General features: G+C 38.2%; 1 protein-coding gene across 1 annotated transcript; it reads left to right on the plus strand.

Annotated features, from left to right (window-relative positions):
* The first annotated feature begins 10,996 nt into the window (after positions 1-10,996).
* Positions 10,997-12,030, plus strand: LOC109236866. Its single transcript, XM_019403097.1, has 2 exons — positions 10,997-11,922; positions 12,024-12,030. The coding sequence occupies exons 1-2, from the start codon at positions 10,997-10,999 to the stop codon at positions 12,028-12,030; spliced, it is 933 nt and encodes a 310-aa protein (XP_019258642.1).
* The last annotated feature ends 208 nt before the right edge of the window (positions 12,031-12,238 follow it).

Genomic DNA, 12,238 nt, shown 5'->3' on the forward strand with positions numbered 1-12,238 from the left:
AAATATGCCACCTGCAAGAATAATGTGGCATGCGGGATAAACAATAGATGTTGCCTTCAAGATATTCTCATTCCGATCCGAAACAACACACATATTTGGTCTTTCACCATATGCATGTTTGAATAGCTCAAAAAACCACTTCCATGATGCGTCATTTTCTGAATCAACAACAACATATGCCAATGGTAATATGGTACCTACATTATGTGGCAAATAGTAATTAACTGGCGGCAGGAAAAATGCAGAGGAAGACATATACATACAAACAACAACTTTTCAACAATATATCTACAATAAATCTACAAGTACTACAAAAAACAGACAAGCTACAATATTTCTACAAGATTTTTACAATAAAACTACAATACCTGCTGCATCCATTGTACTAGCTGTTAGTATTATTCCCTTGTATGCTGACTTTAAGAAGGTTCCATCAACTACTACAACTGGCCTACAATATTCCCAACCACTAATTAACGTACAAATCGCAACAAATACATATAAAAATTAGTCATCGTCCGTCTTCTTCAATTTCACTACAGACCCCGGATAGGTCTTCTCGAGAATATACAAATAACTAGGCAATTTGCTGTAGGAGTCAGCAGGATGACCTCTCAAAAACTCCAAAGCTGTAACGACCCGACCGGTCGTTTTTAGAATTTACGCCCCGATCCCCCATTAACTGTTTCCCCTAAGTTCATTTCTGCTATTTTGGTTTGCCGGGATGTTCGGTGTTGAGTTTTGGGACACTTAGTCCCTAAATGAGAGCTTAAGAGTTGAAAAATGGTCCGTAATCAGAACAGTGTGAAGACGACCTCGGAATGGAAATCCGATGGTTCCGTTAGCTCCGTTAGGTGATTTCAGGGTTGGGAGCGTGTTCGGAATGTATTTTGGAAGTCTGTAGCTAATTTAAGCTTGAAATGCCGAAGTTTGGATTTTTGAAGTTTCCGGTCCGATAGTGAGTTTTTGATCCGAGGGTTGGATTTGAATTCCGGAAGTTGCTGTAGCTCCGTCATGTCATTTGGGATGTGTGTGAAAAATTTCAGGTCATTCGGACGAGGTTTGGTTAGGTTTTTGATCGAAAGCGTATTTGGTTAGAATTTGAAGTTCTTAGGCTTGAATCCTTGATTTAATCGGGTTTCCGGTGTTGTTTGAGGTGTTTTGAGGATTGGTGCAAGTTCGAATAAGGTATTAGGTGGTATTGGTGCTTTTGGTTGAGGCCCCGGGGGCCTCGGGATGATTTCGGGTGGTTAACGGGGAAATTTTCTAAGTTGTTGCAGCTGGTATGTTTTCCCTTCTGGTATTTTCGCTTCTGCGGTTTGGGAACCGCAGAAGCGGAGCCGCAGAAGCGGCTTCCTCATCGCAGAAGCGATTTTTTGGCTTCCCCTCAGAGACCGCAGAAGCGGTCATCTTTCCGCAAAAGCGGAACCGCTGGAGCGGTCATGTGTCCGCAAAAGCGGAGTTTCCCCCTTTAATGAGAAACCGCAGAAGCGGTTATTTTGCCGCTTAAGCGGGACCGCAGAAGCGGTCCCTTGTCCGCAGAAGCGGAAATGTCTGGGCAGAAATAGAAAATTTCGAGGGTTTAATTTCATAAGTTTGAAAATCAATTTTGAGCTCGGGCAAGGGCGATTCTGAGAGGATTTTGGAGAGGAGATTATTGGGTAACATTTCTATGATATCCACCTTTTAAATTCGAATTAAGGATCAAAAATGGAAGAATTTGGGTGAAAGTTCATTGACTAAACTATTGGGTTTTGAGGGAGCATTCGACCTCCGATTTCTGAGATTTTTATATGGTTAGACTCGTGAGAGTACGAGGTTTCTGAAAATGTGAAAATTATCCGATTCCGAGACGTTGGCCTGAGGGGCGTTTTGGTCATTTTGCCTAATTTCGCGCTTTAGCTTTGAATTAAATAGTAGGATCAGTTGCTTGAGATGTTATTTTTACAATGTGTGATTTAATTGAATAGATTTGGGCCATTTGGAGTTGAGTACTCGTGGCAAGAACGTGGTTGCTAGTTGATTTTAGCCGGTTCGAGGTAAGTATCTTGCCTAACCTTGTGTGGGGGACTTCCCCTTAGGATTTGAGTCTTCCTTGTTGATTGTATTCCCTGTACGCGAGGTGACGAGTGCGTGCTCGGATTTATTTGTGGAAAATTGCCCTTTTAGGCTCTTAGGTACTTGTAATCACCGAATATGAAGTTGTTCTGGATAAGATTGAGTTCCCTGTTATTAGTTCCACCTCTACACGACTTACTTGGAATTTATCTGCCCTTTTTGGTTATTCTTGTTGCCTAAATGACTTTTACTTGTTTAACTGTAGACGTTGCCCTTCTGTAGTCACATTATCATTCCTAACTGCTTGTCTTTATCTGGAAAGCATTATTTCTATCTCTCGTGCAATTAATTGGTCTTAATTGGAAAGAAGTTGGATATCCTATGTTTAGTCGATACTTCCTTTATTGTAATTATTTGATCCATGTTAACTTCCTTGTTGTAGAACTGAGTATTATGGAATCGTTGTTTCGTATCATTTTTCCCTTGTTGAGTTGTCCTTATTGCGCTTAGTATTTCCCTGTTACATTTATTTCCTTGTACGTTAGTTGTACCGTCTTTTGGTGAACGGAATCTCTGAGTTGATTCTCTTGCTTTGTTCCTGTATATATTGTCATTTGTTGATATTGTGATGCACGAGGTTTCTGCCGTGCGGTTGTTGATATCGTGATGCACGAGGTTTCTGCCGTGCGGTTGTTGATATTGTGATGCACGAGGTTTCTACCGTGCGGTGGTTGGTATTGTGATGCACGAGGTTTCTGCCGTGCGGTTGTTGGTATAGTGATGCACGAAGTTTCTGCCGTGCGGTTGTTTTTGAAGGGTTGCACGAGGTCTTTGCCGTGCTATTGTTGTTATTGATGTTTTGCACATGCGGCGTAATAAGGCGGGATATGTTATATGCTTATATGTGGGTTGCGCATGTGGCGGAATAAGGTGGGAATATTGTGATGCACGTGTGGCGAAATAAGGCGGTGCTTATTATGTTATTAATTGCACACGTGGCGAAATAAGGTGGGCTATGTCAGGGGATGATTGTAGAGAATTGTGACGACCGATGGAGGCATTCCTATTTGTTTAATAATGTGATTGTGGGTTGCTTACCGGTATGAGCTTTATCGCTTGGAAGTTGTGGGGAAACATCGCATGTGTGGTCCGTTCTCCTTTTCATGTTTACTAGCTGGTAGAATTTTGTTAGAAACATTTGCACAAGCATACACGTAGCTGAACACCCCTATTAGAGGTGAATTCCTCCTGATTTTGCTAAGGGTGGAGGTACACCCTCGTTTATCCATTATATTTGTGAGAGTGGCCCTAGTTAGCCAGTTAGTTGTCGGTATGACCATGAGATTGATGGGGCATAGGATGCCAATTGTTAGATTTCAGATGCTGGGTCTTCGCGAGTTGTGGTTTGCCCGAGACTTGGTGAAATTGTGGAAAGAGTTGGATAAGACCTTTTTGAACATCATTGTAGGATATGAGTTATTGACTTGTTTTCCCATTTCTGTGTTGTGACCTTAGGATTTGGATTGTGATTCTGTCGTCATTTCCTATCCTCATTTATTATATTCTCGTTGTTACTTGTTGTATTTTTCCCTTATTGTGATTTGTAGCATTCTTGGTCATTCATGCAGTCGTTACATAATTATATGTCATTTCCATTATTCCTATGATTATACTGTTTATTGACCGGTAGGTGCCTTGACTGTTCCTCGTCACTACTCCACCGAGGTTAGTCTTGATACTTACTGGGCACCACCGTGGTGTGCTCATGCTACTCTTCTGCACATTTTTGTTGTGCAGATATAGGTACTCCCACTCAGTTCTGTCAGCCTTGGAAGGAGGCGTATCGGTAGAGACTTCGAGGTATATCTGCTACGTCCGCAGACCGAGGAGTCCCTTTCTAGCTTTTCTGTAATAAGTATAGCTATTTCAGTATTTCTCCTTTGTATAGATATTCTTGAGTCAGAGCCTCTTATGTATCCCTTAGCTTGTGATTTGTGAGTTTCCGGGTTTTGCGAATTGTTTTAGACTTGTGATGTTGAGTTGTACCTGCCATGCGGCATTCAGTACAATTTCCTTTAGATATTTGATTCGGTTTTCTCTATTTTTCCGCAATGATGACATTTTCGCAAATGTTAGGCTTACCTGGTCATGGGGACCAGGTGCCGTCATGACATGTTCACGGTTGGTGAACTGGGGTCGTGACAAAAGCCTTTTTCTTTGCTCTCCAAGCTTGCATGTATGTTAAGTTCACGCCGTGTTCAGACAACATATCAGTTTGTATGTCTTTTGGTGTGTAAATTATCTTAGGATCAGCATATTTTGGAAAAATCGTGCTACTAACTACCATGCCAGTAGGTTTGCGTTGTATGAATATACTGTCCATCAAAGAGCATGTGTGCAAGCTGTTGAATGTTCTAACCTTGAACATTGAAGAATCATTTATGCTAGTTGCCTTGAAGTGCCATATACAATTTTCACCAAACATACCAGCCAGTAGCTACAAAATAAAAATAATTTAAACACTGGTATAAAAAATGTAGATCACACGAAGAAAAAAAAATAGTTTTAGCATAAAAGATCATACACAACAATTTATATACAAAACAACTACAAACTATCTACAATGTTGTTAAACAAATTCACCAAAAAAAACTGAAGAAGTAAAATTTACAAATAAACTACAAAATAAAAAAGAATAGCAAGTGCAATGTTCATACCTTCTAGCACTAGATCTTTTAACCCTGAATTGGAACTTGTGCATGACAGAATAGTGCTTCATTGCAGTTGCAATTGTTTGCTTGTCTTGGTATACTTGTCCTACTTCAATAAAACTTGGTGTACTATCTGTTATTGTTATACTTTCATATTTCTCTATAATGGGAGATGTTGGCATATCAAGTAACTTTAGTGTTCCAGATGAACCTGCATGAAAATAAAGATAAATTCTGTTATGAACAGTTTGTAGAAATTTTGTAGAAACATTGAAATTCTGTATTTCATATTAATTTTTCAAATGATATTTAGTTTTATTGTAGAATAAATGAAAAAATTTTGTAGATATTGTGAAAATCCATACTGATATATATATTTACTCTGACATGTAGTTTATTTGTAGATAAAGTGTAGGACATTGATATACAACCAGAATTTGATAGAAATGTAACGACACAAACCTGTAACTGTGTTCTTATTGGTGATACTCAATTCCATATTGAAATCGCGAACAGTTATACATAGCGGATATGATCCTAAGTTTTTGTTTTCCTTTTTCGTCTCCATGTATACACGAACACCCATATCGTTCCTAATTTCCATTGGAGGACAATGCTCGTTGACAATGTATTTGATTTCTATAATTTTTTTCGAAGGTATCGATCATTAATTGCTATGCTATTGTAGAAATCAATACACTATAACTCGCATCCTCATCGACTACACTGCCATCGACCTGAAATTCTCTAAATCTCCCATAGCTATCCCAATTCCCATTCAATTGTAGCATAATTGAGATTTTGGACATAATTGCGTTTGTTGCAGAAGAATTTTAGAAGATTTAGTCGTTTTTAATTTGTGAAATCAGAAAAAATATTGAAACACAGTGTATCGCAAAAACAGAGTCGCTAAATTTTGAATCGAAACAACTGTAATTATTAATGCGTGATTTGCGTTGTAAAATATCTGGAAGAATATTTAATTCCCCAATATTAACGCGCCTAAATAAGGAAGCCTACAACTACAATGATTCCTTATTTAATGAATTGTCTATATTTTGTAGAAATACTATAAGCATGGCGGGTAATATGCAAACTATGAACATATTTGGTAATATAGTTTCCTATATGGTATAGGAACGAAAATTTTCCTAATGCTTATATCAACATATTGATTATTATGTGTAAGCAGTGATACTTCATTTCTTATAAGCAGTCTTAGTTTAAGTCTTGAGACAGACTCTGGAGTAAAGATTGTTGTCTATAAGTGGAGGTTCAGTGCAGAGTACACTTTCATTATGAGTAATAGTGTCTAACTAGTAACTCTCTTTATTTTTTATAAGGGAAAAGTTCAGATTTGTCCTTCTACTTTTGGATGGTATTCAAACAAAAATATTCCTACCATTAGCAAACTTATCACATATACCCTTTATTCTAACGGATGTTCCTACCCAGATTCCAAAATGCCACCTTGATGCCTTGTGTGTATTTATTTTCCAACTTTTATTAGAATAAATAACCAACCCACTTTGAAAAGAAAAGAAAAAATTCACCAAACCCACTAAATTATATTCTACTCCTTCCCATCTATAACAAAAAACCACCACGCTGTAAAATCTTAGTTTTTCAAAGAGAAGAAAAACATAACAATGAATTTCAAATTTGCCATGGATTCTCAGAAATAAAATCTACGGCAGATGAAAAGAATTTAGTCACTAGGAATTATTGGGAATAACAAAGAACCCTACTTGGATATGCTTTTCTGGAAGAGAATTAAAGTAAACGAGTCTAAATAAAGTTCTATCACAAGGAAACCATTCATGTGATTTGCAGAATCTGCTCTAAAACGTTAGGTGTATTTTTTTAAAAAGAGTTTTTCTTGATATTCTTTAGTATTATTTTAGCATTTCTATGATTTTTTTGGAGGAAGATTTCATAAATCTTGGAACTTTCACTGATTGATACTTTGGGATCTTTGTATTTCAGATTGGAGTCTAACATGAAAAGTGACTGGGCAGGGAAAGTAGTAAATTTGGAAAATATAACTTTTTTCTCTAGCGAGAAACTGTAAAATAATTTTTCTAAAGTGTAAAAGAATAAAGCATGGGTGGTGTTATTAGAAAAACACTAACTTGATTAAAGTTGTAGAATCTGCAATTATTTTGAACGGAAAAGAGTTATATGTGTCCTTGTACTATTAAATATTAGTTATATGTACCCCTTGTTATACTATTCGATGCTTTCTACCCCTACCGTTACCCATTTAAATATGTTTACCCTCCATTTAACGGTCCCATTCTGGGTCGACATGTGGCGGCATTTTAAACACCCTAACCCATTTTCCTCACTAATACCAAAACCCACTTGAAAAATCTAAACCCGTTCAACCTCCTCCATTATAAAGTACAACCATAACCACCTCTCGACCTACACAGAACTACCACATCTTTCCACCAAAAAATAATTGTGCGTCAAACATTCCATATTTGAGAACTTTTCACAAACACCCATAACTAGTAGATCATAATAATCTCTAATCTAACACCATAATTTTCACACAATCTCCTTCCTTCCAAAAACCACCTTGTTCCTAAGCTAGAAACTCCACCACCAGTTCACCTTCCACCTTAATTATTCTTCATCTGCTTCGTAATAACCTGAATAAACTAGCAATCTTACCTTAAAAAATGAGCACCCTTTAATCGCACCACCATTATATTATCCACATACAACCACCTTCATCCACCAATAATCAACGTGTTACAAACACCAGAGAAAAAATCACATCATAAAGAAAAGTGCGAAGTAAATAACGAAAGAAGGGGGTGCCAACTCTATGGCATGCTACGTGGCGTCCACCTCACCCAAATGTCAGGATATGTGGTGCAATGCTGTGACTCCTAGACCTTCATTAGAGTGAGGGGGCATATGTGATAAGTTTGCTAATTGTGACATTATTTTGTTTGAATAGTATAACGATGACAGTATTTTTGTTTGAATAATATAATGGAAGTTAAATGTAAACTATTTCTAAAAGTAAATGGATAAATCTGGCCTTTTCCCTTTTTATATTAAAATGAGTGGAGAAATTTGGAGAATATGCTTTTTAATATTTTTCTTTTCCTTTTACTTTTCATGTTGTGTATTTATCTATCTCTATTATATTAAAAGCACGAATGTCCTTAGCGAAATGTCGTTCGCCTTTTTTAGCCTTTATAACATAGAGTTCACATTGGACAATATAGTAATTTAAGTATTTCATTAATATTTAATAAAAATTGAACAATTTTGGAATGTTCACGATATTATTTGGTAAATTTTTGCTAGAATTATTTGTTATTAAATTTTGCTTTACTTATTTGTTATAATTTTTCTTCACGTTTCTTACACAAGGAAAGTTAATAAATTTTTTTCCCTAAACTTTCGCCTTCCCTTTACTCCACTGTAAATGACTTATTTTGTTTGCATTAATTATTTGCTAAAATTTTTCTTCACGTTTCTTACACAAGGAAAGTACATAAAAATAATTTCCTATACTTTAGCTACTTGGTTCAATCTCATTAACTGACCGTATGTGTATTTGACTTTGGTTAAACTCCCTACTCTTTGGAGTAGTAAATATTTGGTAATTTTTTTGTACACTAGAATAGTTAATAACTTTTTTCCTAAACTTTTACTACTTTGTTCAACTCCCAATAATGACTTTATTTGTCATACAAGGAAAGTAAATACGCACGTACACTAGGAAATTTTGTAGTTAGATTGTCCAAGAGCATATTGTATAGGTCCAAATTTGGATGACCACGGCTACTGAAGAATACGACAAGAGACGAGATCCTTACGACACATCGTCCTGTGGCCGTTGAAGATGGCGACGATTGATAGCGGTTAGAAGACACACGACTTTTGTAGTAGTGTAGGTACAACAGGAGGCAGTAGGAATATATTCTCTATGATATATCTTTTAGGGTTCAAGAGAGGGTTGTCCTTTATAAATAGGAGGGAAAGACTTTGTAAAGACGACTGACTTTTGGCTAAGAGCATCCATTATAAGATCTTTCTACAAAAAAGTTGTCAGATGGACGCTTAATCATTCAGTTTCATGACATCAAGAAACATTATTCATCTTATTCATCCCTTGTGTCGTTCAATCTAGAGTTTATTGTACTTGGCTGAGATTTACCTCTTCATCTTCTTTAATTGATTTAATCAAAAAAGTTTCAATATCTTTTGGGTCAAACAATTTGGCGCCGTCTGTGGTAGGGGTGGGCATTGGTCGATTCGGTTATGAATATTATCGGTTTAGCATATCGGTTATCGGTTTACAAATATGATAAACCTATAACCAAACCGATAAGATTTTAGTTATCGGTTATCGTTCATTATCGGTTCGGTTATCGATTTACCCGATAAGATAACTCAATCTAGAGTTGAACAAAAAAGAGAAGTCAATTCACTCGAGTTAAGCAAAAAAGAGAAGAATTCACATATAGTATACTACCCAATTATGCGTTCTAGCCACAACTAATATTTGAAGCATGTTTCATTTTGACAAATTCATGATCTGTGCAATCTCAAAAATTGATACTACAACTCCACAAGCATTTCATCTCCAATTCACAGGAAATATTAGTTAACAGGAACACCAATTACAACTTTTTGGTTTCTTGCCAGACCATAATCAAGAGATCAATGTCATTTTCCAGAGTCCAATTGTAGCAAGAGCAACAAGAGTACTAGTAATTCAATAGTTGTCCAAACACTATTGAAATAGTGTTAGTTCTTCAACAACAGTTGTCCAAATACATTAATAACAATACAAAGTAGTAGCAATTTCACCTTAAAATTAACAAGTACAAACATAGTACTAAAATATGAGCACAAAATAAAGAATCGAAAACAATCAAAAATCCTATTTTTTATTATCGGACTCTACTGTAAAACTCTAAAGAAAGGAACGAAATTTTTTCTTAACGAAGAAGTAATTTTGGAATACAAATTTACGCTAAGATTCTAAGAATGTGGTTGTACTTTGAATTTTGAAGAAGAACTGTTCAAGAATTGAATCAGAGTCTGAAGAGTGAAATGGACATTTTAATCTTGAATGTGGCTGGGAAAATTGGGAGAAAAAGAGAGAATGAAGCCCTATATGTATTCATATACTTAATTGTAAAATCCTAATTTTATTAAATGTTATTGGGTTATCGGTTAATCCGTTAAGAAATTGGATAAACCGTGGCTTGAACCGATAACCCAATAGTGAAAAAATACAAAACCGTTACAGAACTGTTAACCCAATAACCCGATATCGATACCCCAATAAGCTTTTTTCGGTTTGGGCTATCGGTTATACCCGATATATGCCCAGCCCTAGTCTGTGGGGATTTCTTTAACTAAGATTTTAGTTTCATCTAGACTCCTGAAAGGGATAATCACCTTTTTCTAGCTTGGTACAAACCAACAATGGCAGGGAAAGGAGATGCAAGGCAAAAAGCAATAGTAGGCGTCACAACCAACCTCCTAGACACGATAAACGAAGATAGCAGAGAGGATAACGAAAATGAAACACCAAACACCACACCCGGGGGAGACGCTTCATCTCCCCCGTGCGAGAGGGAAGCATCCACATCTGCAATAGGAGAGGCACCAACGGCAGTAAGACTGCTAGAAGAATGGCTAACAAGTTCTCTGAACACCATACTTGATAAACCCTGCCAAAGGGATAACGGGAATGTTGCACATGCAGATGTCACGATAAACGCTGATGAGCAAGACGCCCTTCGTACAGGTAACACTTACGTTGCTAATGATGCAGGAAATGATGCACTTGCAGTCGTTTTAAAGAAAATGGAGGAGATGAAAAATGAGAATAAGGCTCTCCGTGACCAAATGAAGGAACACCAAGAGAGGGTCGACAAAATACCAGGCGCTCCAAAGTTGCTGCCAAAACGTGATTTTGGTCGATTCATCGAGAAACCATACAGTGAAGAAGCGACCCCCTACACCATTCCAAATACCTTCAAATTGCCTCCCTACTTAAAGATATATGATGGTACTACTGATCCAGAAGATCATATCATCCACTACGTTACAGCCCTAAAAGGTAACGATCTTTCAAAGAGCATGTACCATCGGTGCTATTGAAAAAGTTAGGCGAAATCCTAACAGAGGGAGCCTTGACATGGTACTCTCAACTACCAGCACGATCGATAGCAACGTTCGAGGAAATGGCAGACAAATTCGTCACCGCCCACGCAGGAGCCAAAAAGGCAGAAGCTAGGGTAAATGATATATTTGTCGTAAGACAGATGCACGACGAGGGACTTAGGGACTTCTTAGCTCGGTTCAACAGGGTGAGAATGAGCTTGCTGAATGTGTCAGAAGGAATGGCAGTAGCAGCCTTCCAGAACGGATTAAATAGAAACGGGTCGAGAGCGACCAGAAAATTGCTAAGCAGGCTCATGAAATACCCTCCAACTACTTGGGAAGAAATCCATAATGCCTACTGCACCGAGGTACGAGCCAACGAGGAAGAGCTCAACGGTCCGACCCAACGGCTGACGTCACTTCAAACTGAAGCAAGGAAATATCGTCGCAACGACGATCGAAGAGATCAGTTGGGACCCCGCCTCGGTCGGGAGAGGCATCAACACTATGTTAGGACGTCTCCCCCGCCTCCACCATGGCACACGGATGCTCCTCCTCGATATACAGCACCATATCGACACGAGAAAGGTATGCCTCCACTCCTATCCGCTCACAATTTTCGTATTTATCCTTCAGAAATAGTGTACGCCCTAGAGAAACTCGGTCCAAAGGTGCAATGGCCGCAAAAGATGAGGTCAGACCCCAGCACTCGGAAGTCGAGTGCTTTTTACCGATTTCACCAAGAAAGGGGTCACAAAACCAAAGATTGCATAGGACTACGACAGGATATAGTACGAATGTTAAGCCAGGGACATCTGAAAGAGTTGCTGAGCGATCGAGGACGGGATAACTTTGCCCGCGGACGCGAACAGCCCCAAGGACCTCCAAAACCGCCTTATCCCGCTCACACCGTACAAATGATCATCGGTGGGGGCGATGGCGCAACAATCAATCATGTCAAGTTCACCACCACACATAAACTCAAACGATCAATCACCCATGAACGGTATGATGACCTCGAAGACAGTATCATCTTCGATAAGTCAGATGCCGACGGTTTGTCTTTCCCTCACTATGATGCTCTTGTTATCACTTTACCTATTGCAGATACTGATGTAAAAAGAATAATGGTAGATGACGGGAGCGACGCGTGTACTATCCATCCTTGAGTCCTCGTGCAGATGAGACTCGAAGATAAAATAATACCACGCTGCATAACGCTAACAGGTTTTAATAATGCAGTTGAACAGACTTCTAGAGAGATAGTGTTACCCACCCTAGCCGGAGGGGTCACCCTGGAAACGACATTTCACGTCATGAAC

Source organism: Nicotiana attenuata, unplaced genomic scaffold, assembly GCF_001879085.1.
Source record: "Nicotiana attenuata strain UT unplaced genomic scaffold, NIATTr2, whole genome shotgun sequence".
In the NCBI taxonomy this organism is placed as follows: domain Eukaryota; kingdom Viridiplantae; phylum Streptophyta; class Magnoliopsida; order Solanales; family Solanaceae; genus Nicotiana; species Nicotiana attenuata.